The 21,209-nt window shown below is 39.7% G+C and overlaps 3 protein-coding genes across 3 annotated transcripts; 2 read left to right on the top strand and 1 right to left on the bottom strand.

Annotated features, from left to right (window-relative positions):
• The first annotated feature begins 809 nt into the window (after window positions 1-809).
• Window positions 810-10,019, top strand: stt3a (STT3 oligosaccharyltransferase complex catalytic subunit A). The gene is made up of 18 exons (XM_061740203.1): window positions 810-906; window positions 2,463-2,580; window positions 2,672-2,732; window positions 2,818-2,939; window positions 3,075-3,220; window positions 3,513-3,603; window positions 4,798-4,904; window positions 4,991-5,155; window positions 5,267-5,447; window positions 5,573-5,728; window positions 5,821-5,912; window positions 6,665-6,820; window positions 6,979-7,167; window positions 7,288-7,404; window positions 7,482-7,584; window positions 7,769-7,957; window positions 8,732-8,847; window positions 9,671-10,019. Exons 2-18 carry the CDS (start codon window positions 2,493-2,495, stop codon window positions 9,707-9,709), a joined length of 2,118 nt encoding a protein of 705 aa, XP_061596187.1. The 5' UTR covers window positions 810-906; window positions 2,463-2,492; the 3' UTR covers window positions 9,710-10,019.
• On the bottom strand, window positions 10,016-13,108 carry si:ch211-266i6.3 (cytoskeleton-associated protein 2). The gene is made up of 7 exons (XM_061740204.1): window positions 13,020-13,108; window positions 12,625-12,690; window positions 11,692-12,500; window positions 11,277-11,610; window positions 11,124-11,184; window positions 10,774-11,026; window positions 10,016-10,687 (listed from the first exon to the last, which is right to left on the bottom strand). Exons 2-7 carry the CDS (start codon window positions 12,664-12,666, stop codon window positions 10,426-10,428), a joined length of 1,761 nt encoding a protein of 586 aa, XP_061596188.1. The 5' UTR covers window positions 12,667-12,690; window positions 13,020-13,108; the 3' UTR covers window positions 10,016-10,425.
• A 2,221-nt stretch (window positions 13,109-15,329) lies between these two features.
• Window positions 15,330-20,692, top strand: thap12a (THAP domain containing 12a). The gene is made up of 5 exons (XM_061739082.1): window positions 15,330-15,520; window positions 15,881-15,998; window positions 16,252-16,350; window positions 17,440-17,476; window positions 17,605-20,692. The coding sequence occupies exons 1-5, from the start codon at window positions 15,435-15,437 to the stop codon at window positions 19,416-19,418; spliced, it is 2,154 nt and encodes a 717-aa protein (XP_061595066.1). The 5' UTR covers window positions 15,330-15,434; the 3' UTR covers window positions 19,419-20,692.
• Window positions 20,693-21,209: the final 517 nt, after the last annotated feature.

Below are 21,209 nucleotides of genomic sequence, written 5' to 3'. Positions count from 1 at the left end.
ACTGGAGTCAAATTCCCTGTCTGGCATGTTCAAACTTGGCCAATAAGGCTAATTCTGATTGAATTGGAGAGGAATGTGAAATGTACTGCAAATAATTCTGAATTGAGCTAATTATGTGCCTTTTGGTATAACAATAGCCAGGTATTTTTAACAGCTGTTAACCATCATGACCAGGAAGTAATATGTTGTTTTTTTTTAAGCAATGTAATATGAACCCACTGGGAACAGCCAACCAGATATACAGAATTATACATGTGTATATATATATATATATATATATATATATATATATATATATATATATATATATATATATATATATATATATATATGTATGTATATATATATGTATATATATACATATATATATATATACATATATATACATATATATATATATATATATATACATATATATATATATATATATATATATATATATATATATATATATATATATATATTATATCATTTTGAATAAAGAAAGCTATGGAATGAGGCAATAGGTAAGTTCAGTGATGAAGATTCTCGTTTATGAATGAGTGCCGAGGAGTAATAGAGAACCCATGTGTAGTTGTCATGTGAGAGGTAACGCCGGGTCTCAGGTTTTTCAGGAATACCTCGGGTCTGTCTGGGAAATTTAAGAAACACTATCTATTGTGTGAGCAGACCGTCACAGACATAACATCTTTGCGGACCAGCAGGGGGCGACAGTCATTTTCCCTCACTAAGGACACGTCACAGAGGGAAAGAAAGGAACCAAATTTGAATGACAGCCAAACAGCCAATCAGATTAGTCTGAGGTTTGATCCGAGCCAATAAGCGCTCGCCTGCGTCATGAAAGGGGCGGGGCTATGTCACGGTGAGGGTCGTGTGTGAAAAGTAAGAGCAGCAGGAGCGGAGCGGGTGAGTCTAACTGAACATGTTAAACATTTAACTGATGCTGCACTACTTATTTTTATTTGACACTCTTATCCTGTAGTGCATGGTATTTTGCAAAGAGATATGAAAAGTGATCCGGGACTGTGGTTTTCATTTAACAGCAGCTCGCAGCAGTTAGCCATGCTAGCTGCTCGTAGTTATAACTAAAGTGCATCATTAGATCATCACACGCAGGACTAAAGCTGACCAACTAATGCATGCTTTATGATCTGTGTGCATTATTACACCAAAGCTATCCGTCTGCGACATGTACTTCAAAGGTATTAAGCAGTTATTAGCTGTGGTGGAGGTTGGATGATGTCAACAGTTGAAAACCTCTCAGTTTCTGCACTGCCAAGGAGGTTCATGTTAATTATAACCCTTGCTCGGCTCAGTCATCTGAGTTTGAGCATTTGGGTGAAGCATTTTCATGCAAATCCAGGAGGAATGGGCATAAATCCCTGCACAAGGTTCCCCACTTGGCAGCTTCCTGGTTGTTGACGCCATGACTGCTGCGTGGCCTTATCTGGTTGGCCTGGCCGCCCAGCTCCACACCAATAGCTGAAATCAGAGGGGTTCTTGTCTCAAGCTTGTTTAAAATCTGATTGTCAAGTCCTTTTTTAATTTAACAGGGTTTTTCCCCCCCACTACTGATTTAAAATGGTAGATATTAGTCAGCAGTGAGCGGAAAATGGTTCAGTTGTCATAATGTCCCTGCTCTCATGGTGCTTGTGTTTAATCTTACTGCTGGTCTACAAAGACCTGAATGGTCTTGGATCAAAATACATGCTTGATCTGTTAGTTCCTATGAAGCTCCCAGACCCCTGAGGTTCATCTGGTTCTGGTTTGTTGTGTTCAAGAACCAGAACCAAGCAAGGTGAGACAGCGTTCAGTTATTCTGCTCCTCACCGGTGGAACAAACTTCCTGTAGACCTGAGGTCTGCTCCAACTGTAAATCCTTTAAATCAGGCCTAAAAACATTACTGTTTCCTGAAGCGTACTCTTAAATTTAATACTTAGGTCTGCTCCAACTGTAGATCCTTTAAAGCAGCACAAAGTAACTTTTCCACCGTAATATCATATTTCCAGAGTCATTGTGATGGTACATCAATTTCCAACAGCTTTAATGACACCTCTGTCATGGTCTGAGGGGTCTGTATCGCCTTCACTGGCACTATGTAACTTGGAGGAGCATGGTAGGAACCCTGCCACACTACTGGTAAAGCACTACCGCTTTTGTCCAAAGGAGCCGCCAAACTCAACAAAAGCTGAAAGTTACATTGTGCTGCTTTAAATCAGGCCTAAAAACATTACTGTACTCTTAAATTAAATACTTACCTGCTGTACTCTTCTGCCCTTACTTTGTAACAACTTGTGCTTTCTTTATTTTACTTTATTTTCTTATCATTTTATTTCATTTTATTTGTTATTTACTGTTCAATTGTGTCTTTCCGCTTTTAATGTTGATATAAAGCACTTTGAATTACCTTGTGTTGAATTGTGCTATACAAATAAACTTGCCTTGCCTTTATTCCTTTTAGGTAGTACGGTGAGCTGCTCTCCTTTCCAAAATGACAAAGATGGGCTTCCTGCGATTGTCCTACGAGAAACAGGACACGCTGCTGAAGCTGCTTATACTGTCCATGGCTGCTGTCCTCTGTGAGTCCCCAGCATCTATTATGCAGCATTGTCTCCTTGCTATAAATGCAGAGACACATAATAATCAGATTCTTTTTCTTCTCCTCCTCAGCATTCTCCACCAGGCTTTTTTCCGTGTTGAGGTTTGAAAGTGTCATCCATGAGTTTGATCCGTGAGTGCTACTCATGTCACAGTTGTGTCTGTCAAACTTGATCCTCAAAATCCTGTCTTACCATCACCTTTGATCTCACTTTCAGGTACTTCAACTACCGTACCACCCGCTTCCTGGCAGAAGAAGGATTTTATAAGTTTCATAACTGGTTTGATGACAGAGCATGGTATCCACTAGGGAGGATTATTGGTGGCACCATTTATCCAGGTTGAGTTTCTGAGCTTCTGACTTTTCTAACTGTTCTCGAGTAACTTCTTGATCACAAACATGGAGCAGTCGAAGTGTCACATGAGGTTGAGAAGTGTCAGTTAATGATTGTCTTTTCCTCGTCTCCTTCCCCAGGACTCATGGTCACATCTGCCGTCCTTTATCACGTCCTACATTTTTTCCACATCACTATTGACATCCGTAATGTCTGTGTGTTTTTGGCTCCGTTGTTCTCCTCCTTCACTGCCATAGTCACCTATCACCTCACCAAGGAGCTGAAGGTAAAAAATTAATAAAAATGCCAATATTATGAATTGCTAAAGAGTAAGGTGTTCATTGTTTAACACAGTTTTCCTTCTAAGAGGTTGTCTTTAGTTTACTCTGTTGTCTGTCTGTGGTGTTGCTGAGGTGGAATACAGTGTATGTAGGGGATAATATGTTACTTAGACTATGTATATTTTTAGTATAATATTGTATAGCTAAACTGTACCAAACACTGCAGGATAAGTACTTCATGGATAATATGATGGTGTACAACAGTACTGCCACTGAACGGTATTTCTGTCTCTTCAGGATGCAGGTGCTGGTCTCCTTGCAGCTGCAATGATCGCAGTGGTGCCTGGTTACATCTCTCGTTCTGTCGCTGGCTCCTATGATAATGAAGGTACCAGGAAATATACATACTTAGGTTTTACCACCTAACCAACATTCATGTTTGTTGGGTGAATCAAAACCTGGACTTGACGTTGAACATTGTTTGATGTTACACAAACATTGATGTAGTGATGTCTGGATGAATTGTGATGAAGTACTGGAGCTTTCCCTCAAATTGGTCCAGTCAAGGGCAAAGCTTCTTGAGGCTTCAATTGCTCTAATAAGCCATCTACTGGACAAAAATAAATTAACCAGATCAAGCTTTTTTTAATTTAAATATTTTTTTGTTTGTACATAATTTAAGACAAAGGCGATTTCTGTAATTCAATTCAATTCATACTTTATTAAAGACACATCTTGAGAAGAGGTCCATAGTACCATTAAAAAACATTATACATATAACATACACAATATAAAAGACAACAACGTATGATATAAAAGACAACAACAAAAGACTAAAAAACAAAAGTGACACAAAAAGAAAACAGTGTCAGGCGCAAGTGTAGAGACATGAACGCCAGTGGTTCCACAACGTGGATGTGAACCTGACTGAGCTGTAAGATAGTACTTTGCCTCGTTTTAAAAAAATACTCTTTCACAAGGCTAATGCCCCAGCGTAGATGAGGAGATATTGTATCCAGGTTCTTTAGAACACAACAGGCACTTCACCTTGTATAAAAAAACTAGAATAAAAAAAAGAATGAATAACACAAATGCATTTAGTAATTTTGGTCAGCTGCATTTTCCAGGGAGATAAATCTAGTAAATCATAGTTAATATGTGCATACCTTGCTGGGAGAAATGAAATAAAATACTCCCAACCAGGGAAATCCTCCTTTTATTTTCCGCCAGCTCCATCTCAGATTTCTCGTAATGAACAAACCACAGTTGCAATTGATATAAAGCATAAAATTCCAGGGAGCTCAAGTGCGTTTGCCAAATTGCGAGTCACGTGTTGCGTCTTGCCAGCGAGGCTTCAGGCTCCATAAAATACGTCAAAATTTTACCTGGATTACTCGGCGCGTGCTCTGACGCCCCAGCAAGGCACATCACACAGGTTCACTACATTAATAGTTAATACTAAAAAGCAGTGTATAATTGTAATGTTGCACGGTTACATATTCACATATTTCACTCATGATGCCATTGAGGGGAGAAAATTATATATTTTTTTAATCGTATGTCTTTTCACTCTCCCACACAGGTATTGCCATCTTCTGTATGTTGTTGACCTATTACATGTGGATCAAAGCTGTCAAAACGGGGTCAGTGTACTGGTCGTCCATGTGTGCGCTGGCATACTTCTACATGGTGAGGAGATGGAACATCATCCCATTCTCATAGTGATCCATCAACTGAAAAGATTCAGGAGTGTGTGTTTGTCTGTGTGTGTTCAGGTGTCTTCCTGGGGCGGCTACGTGTTCCTAATCAACCTCATTCCCCTCCACGTCCTGGTCCTGATGCTCACAGGCCGTTTCTCTCACCGCATTTATGTGGCTTACTGTACAGTCTACTGCCTGGGCACCATCCTCTCCATGCAGATCCCCTTCGTTGGTTTCCAGGTACAAAAGTATTACTTTGTGTCACAGCTTTTTTTTTTATATATATTTAACAAAGATTACGGTAAAATAAAGACATCCCGATTCACCTCTTTGTCTCCTCTCGTACACCAGCCGGTGCAGTCATCAGAGCACATGGCAGCCTTCGGCGTGTTCGGCTTGTGCCAGATCCATGCCTTTGTGGATTACCTGCGCAGCAAACTCAATGCACAACAGTTTGAGGTGCTGTTCAAGAGCGTCATCTCTCTGGTGGGCTTCATCCTGCTGTCTGTGGGGGCTGTTCTCATGCTGACAGGTGAAACCAAAATGAATGTCCACTCTTTTACTACCTTTTCACTTCCTTTTGTGAGAACTAAAGGCATTTATGATTTAAATTGTTTTATTCTGGGCCTTGAATGACCTGAAGTTTGTCCCCCTCAGGTAAAATCTCACCCTGGACTGGCCGTTTCTACTCCCTGCTGGACCCCTCTTATGCCAAAAACAACATCCCCATCATCGCCTCCGTCTCAGAGCACCAGCCCACAACCTGGTCGTCGTACTATTTTGACCTCCAGTTGCTCGTCTTCATGTTCCCAGGCAAGTCAACAGAACCAGAAGTCATTATCGCTCAGTATTATTGTAATACTATCCCTCCTTATTTATCTTGTTTTACCTTTTCTGTCATCCAGTTGGTCTCTACTACTGTTTTAACAACCTGTCTGACGCCAGGATCTTCATCATCATGTACGGCGTTACCAGCATGTACTTCTCAGCTGTCATGGTAAGACTGAGATAACACTGTATCTTTTTGCTGATGTGGTTTATGTTGTATATGCTCTTTATAAAATAATAAACCAATTTTGTACTTAAGTGTTCCAAAAGCCTGTAAATGTGCTGTATGCAGATAGTACTTTATCTCTTCTTATACCGGTAATCTCATTTGGTACCTTTTTTATTTTTGCATCATGCTTCTCTATAGTGAGGGGAAACCAGGGCGATGAGTGGGGAAGAACATGTGGCCGATTACTTGCCACAATACCGTGCTGGGACTTCCAGGGCCAGTTCTGTTTATGTCCTGTATTTTAGGGATTATCCAGACCTGGATCAAATGTGGAGATGGGTTTTTCTGTGCAGAGTTTGCATGCTCCATGCAAGGCATGAGTGTTTATTGAACAGCATAAGGCAGGTTGTCACAAAAGAAAAAGCATTAATATTCACCCTGTTTACAGTAGAATTACACTTTGGGGTTTGCTGGGGTTTTTTTTTTTTTTTTTGACAGACACCAAATGATATCCTTTATATGGGGAAAACAGGAAACAGGGATGGAGAGGGGAAAAAAATAGCTGATAATGATAAGGGGACTGTCAAAGAGATCAATTATAAGCTGTCCTTTAGAGCAGCCTCCGTACTGGCACAGGTTGAATGAACTCAGGGTCTGTGGAAGAGGAAATATCCAAGGTTGTATAAAACGGTTTGATCAAAAAGTATATTATAACTCATATGATTTAATGTACTGGTTGTTTACCTCCCCAGGTGCGTCTGATGTTGGTACTCGCCCCTGTGATGTGCATCCTATCAGGCATTGGTGTGTCCCAGGTATTAACGACTTACATGAAGAACTTGGATGTCAGCCGGCAAGACAAGAAAACCAAGAAACAGCAGGATGCTACGTACCCCATCAAAAATGAGGTAGCAACAAGATGCAAGATATGTTCAGTGTGGCCTTTCATCTGTTAGTACTGACATGTATGTCGTGTACAATAGTATACCGCATTCAAAGTGTGACTCAGCCTTGATCAAGACAAAATTCTGCAGTGAGATACAATTTCTTCTTCTTTTTATTGGAGGTTGCCAGTGGGATGATTCTGGTCATGGCTTTCTTCCTCATCACATACACCTTCCACTCTACCTGGGTAACCAGCGAAGCCTACTCTTCTCCCTCCATTGTCCTGTCGGCCCGTGGTGGCGACGGCAGCCGCATCATCTTTGATGACTTCAGAGAGGCCTACTACTGGCTCCGCCACAACACTCCCGAGGTCAGTCATCCACGCAAATCCAAGAAAAAGACTCGCACAGAGCTACAATTCAGTGATGGAGGAAAAAAGATAATGAGGAATAATAATTCAGGTGGATACATTTTTATGGTGTGCTTTCAGGATGCTAAAGTCATGTCGTGGTGGGATTATGGCTATCAGATAACGGCCATGGCTAATCGAACCATCCTAGTGGACAACAACACATGGAACAACACGCACATCTCCAGAGTTGGTCAGGTAAGTTGACAACCTTTGGGTTCATTACGGTTGTGATAAAGTGCTGTAGAGTTAACTTGTCGTCCTTTGCGCTGCAGGCTATGGCCTCCACAGAGGAGCGGGCCTATGAGATCATGAGGGAGCTGGATGTCAGTTATGTCCTGGTGATCTTTGGAGGACTGACGGGCTACTCCTCCGATGGTATATCCCTGTTTAAAAAAAAATACAAGGATGTTTTACGACCAGCCTTTCAATAACTTGGCTACACTAGAAAATATGTGGTTGCACATACTAATTATTGTAGTGTTTCAAATGACCTAAGACTTAAGGGAAAAAATATCAGTTTTATCAACACCTGTGTGAATGATCCGTCTCTTTGTGACAGACATTAATAAGTTTCTGTGGATGGTCCGCATTGGAGGGAGCACTGAGACTGGCAAACACATCAAGGAGCACGACTACTACACTCCCACCGGAGAGTTCAGAGTAGATCGTGAGGGCTCCTCCGTCCTGCTCAACTGTCTTATGTACAAGATGTGCTACTACCGCTTTGGACAGGTCTACACAGAGGGCAGTAAGTAATGACTCCATGTCTACTGTAGTTCTCCCTGGATGAGCCCGTTGGATCAGCTCAGATGTTATGTATATTTGAACTAAAAGTCATTTTCAGACTTGCACAACTTCCCATTAACAATGTGTGATTAGTTGCAGTAACGTTCACAGAAATGCATTCACGGTGTATTGATCTGAGAATTATTTGGAGGAATCGGACTGGTCATGTCGTTCAATCAATGCCTGCATTGTCCCAAATTTTTTCTGTGATTATTCACAACTTGATGACACCTATAGCATTTCTGGCACTGCAATCCTACAGTTAGAGAAAAGACGACAGTCAGGTTTTAATGCAATAATGCTGTTCAATAATCTTATACATAACATATGGAAATATAATATTTTCAGGTGCTTCCATACACCACTGCATGTTTGTGAAACTAGTATGAATTGTTACAGAAATATGAGATTGTGAGGAAACTGTATAACTGTATTACGGTATATATATTTAACTGGCTTATGCCAGTGGAAAATATTGTGTGCATCATGGCTCTCTGTTTCAGGCATTTTTAAAATATGAGGAAGATCAATGCTAAACATAAAACTGACCAGAAAGACTGGAAGTGGCTGTCTTTTGTAAATTAATTAAGCCATTAATATGTATCATTTCTGAAGTTTGATATTAAATTATAAAAAAGAATTGCAGTAAATGTGATGCAGATGAGAGAAACTGTTTTTTATTGAAAATACAGAATTGGAGCCTTTTGTACCCTAATTGTGATGTTGCTCCATGCAGAGAGGCCACCTGGTTATGACAGAGTGAGAAATGCTGAAATTGGGAACAAAGACTTTGAACTGGACGTGTTGGAGGAGGCCTACACAACAGAGCACTGGCTGGTCAGGATATACAAGGTAGACCTCAAGCAAAACTGGTTTGGTTAAGATCATATCTGACAAGGAATATTAAATGTTTTTACAACTTGGAACAAGAATCAGGCAAACTTATCTGTGACTGTTAATTTTTACAGGCTTTTTTTTTTAAGGCACACTCACAGTATTGAAGTTACGCCACAGCGTCAAACAGAACCTCACTCCCGATCCCCCCTCTAGCCCACACTTTCATTACTCAGTCTCATCATGTTGGAAGATGATCGCTGCTCATACATGCGTTATGTTATGCACCCATTTTTGCTTGGCCCAAACATGTGAGGTTTTTCTGGTCAGATGTAGTTCTGCATACATGCACTCCTGCCCATGCATGCAGTTCTGCATACATGCACTCCTGCACATGCTAAAGCCCAGACCAGAGCTCTCAAGTGAAGCAGACTTTAGTTGTCAAATTTGACTTTTTAAATAGTAACATTTTTAAATATGTAGAGCACTTTGTGCTACATATATTTATGAAAAGTGCTTTATAAATACATTTTGATTGATAGGGTGCAGCACTGATGGCCTAGTTTGAGTCAAGAACATCCTATGGATGGTGTGTCAATGTTTTGAGATGTAACAATTTAATGCTTCTTTAAAAGCTATTTATTTGGAATTTGTAACAGAAACTTGTTTGATTGAAATTGCTTTTACACATTAATTACCAAAATATTAAGATTGAATAATGCAAATTTCAGCTTTATCTGGAAAATATTTAGGGCAAGGCTTTTCCACTGTTACATTAAAGGATGTCGAATTAATGTAAAGTCATGTAACGGAACCACCTGATGCTCATTTACTCTTTCAGGTGAAAGATCTTGATAACCGAGGACTTTCCAGGACATAAAAGCTTCAGGCGGCGCTGAATACATCCTTGGCACAGCACTGAATGCCTTCCCCTGTGGTCTGCCAATGAGTGGTGAAAAGTACTTTTTTATACTTTGTTTGGGGAAGAAAACTGCATCAGAGATTGTTTTGTTTTTGTTTGTTTGTTTTTCCTTCCTCTCCCCTTCTCCTCGCTTTCCCTTTTTGGATAATGTTTCTTCTGGGATAAGAGGGAGCTGGTGTAAAACCAGGAAGTATAATTTGCCAGAAAGTGTACAAAACATTTGCTTTGGATTTTTACAATGTGGTCAAATAAAGTGGAATTACATGTGGTTTGAGTTTGTTTTTTAATATGGCAAAATTTACAGAACAGCTGTTTACAGTCATTAATGTTTAACTCGGAATAACCCTGCAGGCTGCAGCCACTGGAAGTTTAGGTTGCTCTAACCTTGTACTATTTAAATCATATTCTTCGATGGAGTTGCACAAACACACTGAATTCTCTTTCACCAGTTTTAATGTCAAAAGTACAACTGAATAAGAAATACCTTCTGTAGTGATAGAGGCAGTCAATGTTAGCTTTACAATAAAAAGATAAACATTCAGATCACAAAATGAATAATAGTGTTTGTGCAAATGCATTTAGATTAATAAAGCCATCTTAAGTACAATATAAAGTGTCCATTAGCTTTAGTTGCAAACATTACCTGCTGTTATTTAAGCAGGAAAGTACAGTTCTTATACGTTGTCCTGGTCAGGTAGGTCGTCCAGAAGAGCAGGGTTTTTTCTGTAAATGTAGGCATTGGAATCATCCAGCTTTACCAACTCGGCCAGCGAAGACACGCAGGGATCATGATCAGCAAGCATCGCCGGCAGACGCGAGGACGAGCGCAGGAGGCGGGTGGAACGGCGCACAGGTGTCAGAAACTTCAGATCTTTGATGTTGCTCGCTCTTCTGGATGTACTTGTGTTGACTTCTTCTTCAATCGTCTTCTTGACACTAAACAAAGGTGAAATGGCACTTTTTTAAGAAACGGTGGACAAACAAAACACTTGCAGTATAGCAAATTAAGCTGATGGGCTCACCTTTGTAAGTACGGTGTGGTCTTCACACTGTATCTTATTATTGAGGCATCGGCCATTGGTGAGGGTGGTGTTGCCAGCACACTTTCATCACTTTCCTCGTCATCCTCCACTTTCTGGTCACTGCATTCTTCATTCTTAATGTGCTCAACCTTTGGCTTCTCACAAACATCCTCAGACATTTCAGGCTTTAGCTCGTCACATTCATCTACGGTTTTGCTCTCTATTTCGACATCATCTGTCACCTGCACAAGTTCTTTTGGAGACATAACATTTTTGTATTTAATGAAAATATTGGAAAACGACCTGAAAAACCGCTGCTTTAACCATAATGGCCAAGTGCAGTAACTTACCGTCGCTGCGTGTAGATGGCATTACCATGGCCTCCAAGGCGTCACACAGATTCACAACAATCTGTCAACATGAACACAAAAGAACACTGTTGCTTTGCTTGACAGTAAACATTTCCAGAATGAGGAGAATGAAAGGGAGGTGGGGTTTCTTACATCATCCACTCCACCCTGTGAATAATCCGGCAGATCTGCATCCGAGTTTTCAAGCAGCTCCAGTGATGTGTTCATGACCTCTGCCGTTTGCCTGTTTGCCGTTTGTTCTACTTCTTGGACATTTTTAGCATAAGCAGCACCTGCAGGGTCTGGTTTTTGTGCGTCTTCATGTTCAGGTTTAGAGTATTCAGCAAGGTGAAGATCAGCATGAGACTGGGTTTTGAGATTGGGTTCAGGTTTTGCAGAAACATTGGTTTTTGAGGGTGCTGCAGTTTTCAAGGTCGGCCTTTTGAGAACCTTTCCCTTGGAGGCCAGCCACTCTGCCAGTTTTGCTCTGAAGATGATAAAAACTTTATTATTACTGAAGTAGAGTAACACACTGCAAACTTAACTGTATTTGCAAGAATAACCTTACCTCCTCTCCTCTGCAGTCTCCATACTAAGTCGGTACTGGCTGAGGCTGCTTGATGCTACAGGCTTTTTAACTTTATCCGTCACTGGAGCCTTTGGTTTTGCCCCTTGATTCCCACCTGGCCTGAGGGGAGCCACATTAGTCTTTCTGGAGCCAGCAGTCACTGAAGCTGCTGGTACGGTTCTGGCAGCAGGTCGAGCAGAGCAGACTCCAGCAGGACGATAGCTGTTTGCAGTGGACTTGGACACCTGAGCAGATCTATCAGAAACTGACTTGTACCTCGTTGTTGCAGAATGTTGAATGCCACGCCCGGACATCTCGGCAGCAGATTTGGAAACACTGTTTTTGGCCACACTTCCAACCACTTTGCGCTCTGCCTTGGGTGCCGACGGTTTGAGATCCGCTGAAGCCAGAGTATCACTTGACTTCCAAATAGACCCAATTTTTGACTGAATAATCCTGCCTTTGTACATGCCCGGAGCTGGTTTTGATGACGGCACAACAGCTGGCGGCTTTGGAGCCTCTCTGACGGTTTTCTTATGCCTCTGTGCTTGTTCAGTGAGGAAGACCTGACTGTGTGTTCTTCGTTTGACATCAGAGACAACGGCTCTTCTTCCATCCACCATATTTTTTGGATTTTTCCCAGGCACTGGCCTTGTGAACCCCTGTTTATCCTGCGCTTTAAGAAGACCATCTTTTGCCAGCGTCTCCTCCTTTTGGTTGCCTTTCAGTTGGAATGGCACAACAGATGTTTTGTCTCCTTTGATGAAAGCCTTGTTTCTATGATCAGGCTGGGTATTCTCCTTGTTTCCCTAATATTGTTTAAAGAAGACAATGATTAGGAAGATTGAAACAAATGTATAAATAATAGTAATTCTTGTAATTAGCTAAAAATGACAAGCAGGATAAAGTAATATGCTCTAAAGGTAGACTTACTCTAGTATTGCCCCGTCGCCTCGGAGTTGCAACGTTGTCCATGGTGTAAAAATGTAGTGAAGATTACTGTTGAGAAAAGGGAGAAATACTTTCACAACCATGATTTCATTCACTAACGCAAACTATATCTTCAGACTTTGTGCTGTAGCAAAGTCTTAGCAACAAAGGCTCATACATCAGAACTAATTTCAACTTAATATACATTTCTTGATCGTATTTAGAGCGAAATAAGATCGTTTCTACTTCATACGTAACAACTATAACGTGGCATTTATTTTTTAAACGAAGGACCGTTAATATTAACAGAGTAGGTGTGTAAAAGTATCAGCTTCATTAAACGCAGTCGTTTACAGTGTATTAGAATATGTAAAGTCAATGGTAGAATAATAACTTACTCTATCTCAGTCGGAGAAACCAAAGGCGACTCGTGTCCTCCTTATCTGCCCACTGGTTCAGGAATAACAAAACACTCTGTTCTCTTCTTGAGACGAAGCGCTCCGGTTTGACTTGGCGGTGCTGCTCTGTGATTGGCTGCTGTAGTCTCGCGATAACTGGAAACCAACCAAAGAGAGGCCGTGAATGCGCCGCCGAGAACGTGTCTGTCAAAATTTCCACGCTGATTTTGAATCACGGGTTTGAATGTTTGAACACAAACAGAATTCCTGTAATACCGGTCCGAGCTACGGTCCGAGCCTCGTTATAAACAGCCTCTGGTCCGAGCACACCCACGGCAGCTCTGAAGGCCTCCAGGGAAATAAATTAATATAAAATGCTGTTTTTATTATAGTGTTTCTATCACTGCTAAATAGGGTTGCCAACTCCCTGAAAACGACCCGATTGCCTTCGTAGTGAATTTTTTTAGCCCCTTTTTTGTGAGTGAAACGATTTTTTAACTATTTGACTCGAACCTGAAATGAATTAGATGCATATTTTTGAATTCCATGAACACGTGGAAAACAAATGATTATCCAGCAATTCGCTTTAATACAAAATAACAAAATGAACTGAATAAAATAAGTATCTTTCATAAACAGAAACCTGTCCTGCTTACCTTAAAATTGTATAAATTAATATAAAACAATAGAAAGCAAGCAGAACATCCATTCTGAACTCAGGTGGACTTCCTCCAGATGCCTCTCTTATCAACTCATGAGATTCTACCTGGATCTAGTCATTTTTGTGAATCAGGTGGCTTCAAAGACAAAACTAAGTGGGCTGCAGTGATGCATGATAGTCTGATGTTAGTGCTGATTAACAATAATAATAGCAATCATATGCTGTAACAATGCACCTTTTTTAACCATGTCTACCTCATACTGCTGCACCTTTCAAACCTGATTGTGATTCTGATTGATTCTGATTGCATCCCAACACCTCCTTAAACTGGTTTGAGACCACACAGAAGCTTGAAAACAACTCAGACTTGATCTAGTTTGTGTTGAATGAATATGTTATGTTTATATGTTGCACATCCTGTTCCTTCAGGTTTATGTGTTGAATGAATATGTTGTGTTTATTAGTTGCACATCTTGTTCCTTCAGGTTAATGTGTTTAATGTATATTGTATATCTATTTGTTGCACATCTTGTTCCTTCAGGTTAATGTGTTTAATGTATATTTTATATCTATATGTTGCCCATCTTGTTCCTTCAGGTTAATGTGTTTAATGTATATTTTATCTTTATATGTTGCATCTTGTTCCTTTAGGTTAATGTTTAATGTATATTTTATCTTTATATGTTGCATCTTGTTCCTTCAGGTCAATGTGTTTAATGTATATTTTATCTTTATATGTTGCATCTTGTTCCTTCAGGTTTATGTGTTTAATGTATATTTTATCTTTACATGTTGCATCTTGTTCCTTCAGGTGGAGGTGACATTGCCTCAGCTTGTTAGAAATATGCCTGGCATGTTCTCAGTCTCAATCCAAGTATGTCTAGATTGTCTGCGCTGGTTCAGTACAACCTCTGAACAAAAACAAAAATTGTTGTACAGCTAAAAACCTAAGAGTGTCCTCAGCAAAACTCAATAAGGGGAACCCATAGACATATATACATATATTGCCCTCATATACATATATGTATATATGTCTATGGGGGAACCGCGAAACTCAATCTGCGCGCTCATTTCTACGTCAGTAAACAGTTTTAAACAGTTTCAACCAAGAATCTAATTCACCTTCAAAATAAAGTCCATCAAAACTCAACTAAAGCGTATAAACTCAAGATTGGATCAAAGCAGGTAGCATACATGCATTTGATAATTCAGGTTATTTTAATTTTCGTTCCTAAAGTAATTTCTATCATATTTATTGTTTTTTAGCATTTAAGCCAATGTTACAAGCAGCTAGTTGTACTATCAAAAGTGTTACAGCAAAGCAAATATTTATAACGAAGTAAAAATCAGTGTTATATTCCGGATTTGATAATTAACTTGTAGTTACATACACATTGTTGCATTTATGGGACTGGTTAGAATGCTGCAAGAATGTAAAATACTTCAAAATTACTCTTACCTTCCGTAAACATACTTGAGTTACTTCTCCTCTAAATAATTTTGAGTTGTTTGGAAATGTTGATGATACGTTTCTGTTCATTTACAGTAATACATTGTACGATTTAGCATTATTTTGCAATATATTCAACAAATTTTCATAAACTTTTATTTTGAAAAGGGCTAGGCGTTATTTTGAAAGCTACCGGAAGTCCTTCTGCATAGCTGTCTAGCTGCAGTGCTAACGGTGCTAACCTTAGCCGCAGGAAACTACCATCCAAAGACTTGATGCTAATATTTCTGATTTAAAAGTCAGGATGCAAAAACAATGCGCTGCTCCAAACTGTCCCAGTGGTAAATCTGACTCCCACATGCTCTTCAGGTTTCCGAGTAATCCAGAAAGGTAAGTAATACTAACACCTCTACTAAATCCAGTAGTTTGCAGACGAAGCTCTGAGAGTTGTACACTTAAAGGTGTTAATAAATAAATACCGTCACAATAACGATCCTAATTCCACTAAAACATCATTAATGGGCTTTGTTAAACCTAGGTTTTCCTAAAAATGCCTGCATAACATCTTCAGGCACTTATTTCCTACTATAATCTGTGTTTAGCTGCCAAACTATTTGACATGTGTTATGCCTGCCATTGTTTTTGTATAGATTGTCTTTTCCATTAATCATAAGAATAAAAATAAATAAATATACTCTATAACCTGAGGTCATTGCAAAAAAATCTATATAAAAACTGTTTCTCGTTAAGGTCCAAGAAGTGGGTTGAAAAGTGCCAGAGGAATGACCTGGTGGACGAGCCCCCGGAGCAGCTGTGCAGATACTACAGACTGTGTGGAAAACACTTTGAAGCATCTGCGTTTGATGGTGTAAGTTCTGTCCTCTTTAAACAGAGTACAGTGGAGTTTCACTATATTTATACATTTTCAACTGTTTCAACTGTTTTATAAAATACCATAACAAATGTAATACAAGTTTCATCTAGCTTTGTACAATGTTTCACTGACTGTCACACAGCATATTATGTAGTGGTTAGGAAATGTATGTGCACTTTATACTAGTAAATGTAAATATTTATTTCCTTTTTGATTGGGATGTTTATAATGTGAATTTTGGTTGCAGGATGCTCAGAGTACAGTGCTGAAGGATGATGCCATACCAACTGTATTTGATGGGCCAACCCAACCCCAAAATGGACAAGCGAAGCGCTCTAAAGAGACGGTGGGTAAAAGAAACAAGCAGATTTGTTCAACAAGCCTGAAGTACCTGAAGTTGTTTCTGGACCTTTCTGGCTTCAGTTCTGTCTTCAGCAACTTAAAAGAAAGGTGTATACGGTTAAGATCAGACAACTGACTTCAATTTCCTTTTGCTGTTTATAAGCACTTGCATCAATAATAAACTTAACTGAATCCCGTTCCATTAGCAACCATACATACATGGTTAGTTTTGTTTGGTCTCTTGCTTGGTCCTTCTCATTTTCTCTTCTGAAATACCACACTTGAGTGAGTGGCCTCTGCTGGTATGTTCTCTGTATCTGTGAGCTTGCTTCATCGTTGCTGATGTGACATAGTCCCATTAAATACTAAGCAATCGCTCCACTGAGATGAGAGTCCACAGTTACTTAGACTGGTTTTTGCTGATAATACAGTCAGGAGACTATTACGAGTAGACGGCACTTTCTGAAAGTAAGCAAATATTCCTGCATATGATAAACAACTGCGTGGGACAGCTTCCTTTTTAAAAAAAAAAAAAAAAAAAAAAAAGTAAAATCTGAAGATGGTCTCATTTTATTTTATTATTTTATTATATTATTATATTATTATTTATTGAGGTTGACTGATAATGGTTTTTCGATGGCTGGTGCCAGTTATTAGAAATTAGCCACTAATCAGCCATGTACCCCAAGTATTTTTATTGAACATTACCTGCTTCATTTGTCTTTTAAACATTATTGAGAACTAGGAACACCTAGGATTTGTGCACATTACTGTGTACATATGAAGTACAGTTAAATACTCTTATACATTTTTTTTTTTTTTTTTTTTTTTTTAAGTCAGGCTTCTTTTTACTCCATGCTTAGCTTACCTGTGTACAGGACTGTTTCATCTTCAGTAATGCCTCAAATGCCAAATAATCTTGATAAACAACTTTCATCGTAGTGACAGGATCTGAACCTTTTTGTTATTTGGATCTTTTTTCATGAATGCGTGTTAGTAATTAATATTGTGAACATACAGTCTCTTATTATTGATATTTTAGATAGCATAATTGATGTATTCATTCATTGTATTTATCTTTTCATTTTTGTAGACAAAAGAAAATGAAAATGACAGCAAGGGGAAGAAAAGTAAGTCGACATGGAATTACTGGCACTTTTAATTAGATGACAGTAAAACAAAGGTCTACCGCTGCCACAACGGTAACACGATTAGTAATTTATTGAATTTGTGTCCATTATCCTTGCTTCTTTTGCAGAAATCAAAAAGTCCCAAGCAGACCCCACTGAGGAAGATAAGCAGGCAGTTCCAGAGGAAGAAGAACAGAAAAACTATCTCAAGTCTTTATTTGAAGTTCTTATTGTGTTGGGAGGGCAAAGCATTGCCCCAACAGGCCCCGCTGATAACAAAGAAGGCCTTGAGTCAAGCAACTTTTATGCATTACTAGATTATCGCATGAACTGCAGAGATGACGCATTAAAGAAGAGGTATGATGTGTCTAAGCAGTACTGCACCTCAGACGAGCTGAATCAGCTGATGGAGGTTTGTGAGAAATATGTGCGCAGTAAGGTGGTAGAGGAGGTTAAACAAAATGGGTTTTTCTCATTGCTAACTGATGATCCGGTAAGGATCTCAGGAGAATGGGGCCTCCCAGTCTTTGTTCGTTATCTGGACCAGTCTCAATGCCAGCGGGAGAGGTTTGTGGGGTTCTTGAGCTTTGAAGGAGATGGAGATGCAATGGATGAGAAAATGCTGTCTGAAATGACTGACAAATGGGGTTTAGATATGGAGCAGTGTAGAGCTCAAGCTCACTCTGACTCTGGGACACATTGTAGTCAAATGAAAGCGCTTGCCTCCAAACTGATTGAAAAGCATCCGAGGGCAATCCTTGCATTCAGATCTAATCATGCCTTGAATGTGTCACTGGCCAAAGGTATGGCTTTGACAGGCGTTCAGCTCGTCATGTCCACCTTTAAGAGGATTGAGTCTTTCTTCTCTCGGTCACCTTTGCTGCAGCTTGAATTTGAGCACGCCATTTCCATTTTCTACCCTGAAAAAGAAGACAAAGCCAATGAACTGAAGGAGATCTCCAGAACCAACTGGACCAGAAGACATGATGCATTTGAGGTGGCGCTGGACATCGTAGAGGCACTGCTACTCTGCGTAGATAGCGTGCACGACAACGAGGACATGAGGTGGAATGACCAAGTTACTCACAATGCCTTAGAAATCTCAAAAGCAGTAACGGAGTTTGAGTGCATCATGACGTTGACTGTACTCAAACACGTCATGGTGCTAACCCAGGCTTTTGGGAAACACCTACAAGAAAACGCAACAGGTGTCCATCTTGCTGTTAACAGTTTAAAAGCTGTATTGCACTCACTGACCGAGGTGTCCCAAAACATTGATGTGTTTCATGAGTTCTGGTTCGATGAGGCCGTTAACCTAGCTGCAGCCATGGAGATCCCAGTCATGGTTCCTCGGTCATTTCTAAGGAAGCATCAGGGACATCCTGGAACCATTAACACTCAGAGTTACTATAAGCAGCACCTGTCAGTTCCTGTGGTGAACCACGTCATCCGGGAACTGACTGAAATCTTCTCTGAAGACCATCTGAAGGCTCTCAGATGTTTGTCCTTGGTGCCTGCCATCATAGAACAGCAGAAATCCCAGCAGCCCGAAGAGGAGAGCATACAGGTTTTCAACGATGATGTCCCAAATGCAGGGACCCTTTCTGCCGAACTGCACTGCTGGTGCGTTAAATGGGGCAAAAAGGGCAAAGACCAAACGTTTCCCTCCACACTCCATGAAACGTTGCAGTTGGCCGACGTGAAGTTCTTCCCCAACATGCTGGCACTCCTGAGACTTATCAGCATCCTGCCAACCGTGGGTGCAGAGGACAGCTGTACTGTAGCCAGCAAACGCTACAGGATGTACATGGAGAACATGCCGGACAAAGTCAAATCAAAAAGCCTTGCACTTTTGAACATAAACTATGACGTTGAATTTAATCTGGATTCACTGGTGGAGATCTACATGAAGACGTACCCTGACAGCCAGGATCAGTCATAGTTGTCATGTACCAATTGACCATCTAGACAGAATAGGTAGTTAAACTTTGTAGACCTCACATGGTATTTACCATATTTAGTAGACTTACATTTTTTGTGATGTAGAAGGAAAAACAGGACTGCACCTTTGTCCTACCAACTGTGACATTGAAAGTGTCTTGAGGTCATTGGGTCTGGATGGAGAACACTCAGACATCATCCTTACTGGAGATACCTGCGGTGTTGCCGACTTGTTCTGTTGCAATTTGTAGCTGCATCATTTGCAATGTTTGTGAGATCTTACTGTGAGCTTTGTTGGCGTTCCTGCAGTCACACAAGGATTTCTGGACATGCATTCCCTTTATCATTGTGTAAATAATGAGGTGGGATTTTTAATATGTCATATTTCGTCGTTTGCATTCCAAATTTAAGTGTTTTCATGTTCCCCTACAACCATTTTTGATGCAAATTTCTTTTGATATTCAATTGATAATAAAGTGTATTGTGAACAAAGTGCTGAGTTTGAGCTTTCCCCTGTTTCCTTTCCACTCCGCTGCTTGCCGTTTATTGAATCTGATATAAGTGAAGATGAACCTTACACGGTGTCAGAGTTGGCATCAACCCCTCCACCCATGATCACGCATTCCAAGCTTAAAGTTCAGATTTAAAGTCCTCCAAATGTCTTTTCTGGAAACACTTTCCTGTTCTTAGGAAAGGGTTTGCCAAATAGATTAGCACATTTTTGGGTTGCCTGGGGGCTTGGAAGATGGTGCAGACATCTGCCAATAAGATCAGTGGTTTGTTCTGGTTTGCTCCGGTCTGTGAAGTTTCCTTGGAGAAGACACTGAACCCACATCCCTCAGTGTGTTCATTTGTGTGGTATTGGTGGAGAAAATAGTGCTTGAGCTATTAAATATTATACATTATTAAATGCTTTATGAATGTGTTATTGTTTTTAGGTGGGCAACAAGACTAGGGAAACACTGTTTAAATTTTAATTCAGTTATGGTTCATGAGTTGCACAATATGTGCCTATACTTAGGTTTTATTGAGTTTCATTTATTTTGATCCATCCCCTTTATTTTGCACAATTAAGCCATAAAATGCCTGAACAACCTCATGTCTTTATTGACTAAGTCTCTACCTTGAAGTTATTTTAAACCATTGAAGCAGAAATGGATGTATCTTATGTCTATTTACTGTGCATCAGACAATATTTCAGTTAAGTAACCCTGAACAAGACAAATGTTTTAAAACCGTTTTTATCGCGCAGATAGCCGTTAATTTCTGTTCCCGCGCAACTGTCTTTTTCCAACTGTCACTAGAATAAATTTTTATTACAGCCAAAGTTCTGTTGATTCAACTCAATATATTTGTTCTTTTCAACAAATGCATTACCACAATAAAATATTTAACAAAGACCTCATGGGCATTTAATCATTTTGAAAAAAAACAACACAAATTGAATTTCCTAGATATGTATAAGAGAACAATAAAATATCTAAAAATACTTTTCAAAAATGATAAACAAAGAAGAAATCAGAATCAGAGAGCAATAAGCCAAAGCAAGATAAGCACTGGGCTTGTGCTTGATGCTTGTGTAATGTCAAGTGTGACATGCATATGTGAACCATGGTTTCAAAGTAAACTATTATTTATAAATCATATATTATGTTGAAATGTATTATGGTATTTCAACATAATAACAATTTACACGTGCATGGGCATATGGCCCAGTGGAATACTGGAACAGATCGTCTTCTTCTTCAAAGATCAAACTAGTACGGAGCCCCTTTGGTGAAATTTGAAAAAA

Source organism: Cololabis saira, chromosome 14 (assembly GCF_033807715.1).
Source record: "Cololabis saira isolate AMF1-May2022 chromosome 14, fColSai1.1, whole genome shotgun sequence".
Lineage (NCBI taxonomy): Eukaryota > Metazoa > Chordata > Actinopteri > Beloniformes > Belonidae > Cololabis > Cololabis saira.
The sequence above is the reverse complement of the archived record's forward strand: the minus strand, read 5'-3'. Positions and strand labels throughout refer to the sequence as shown.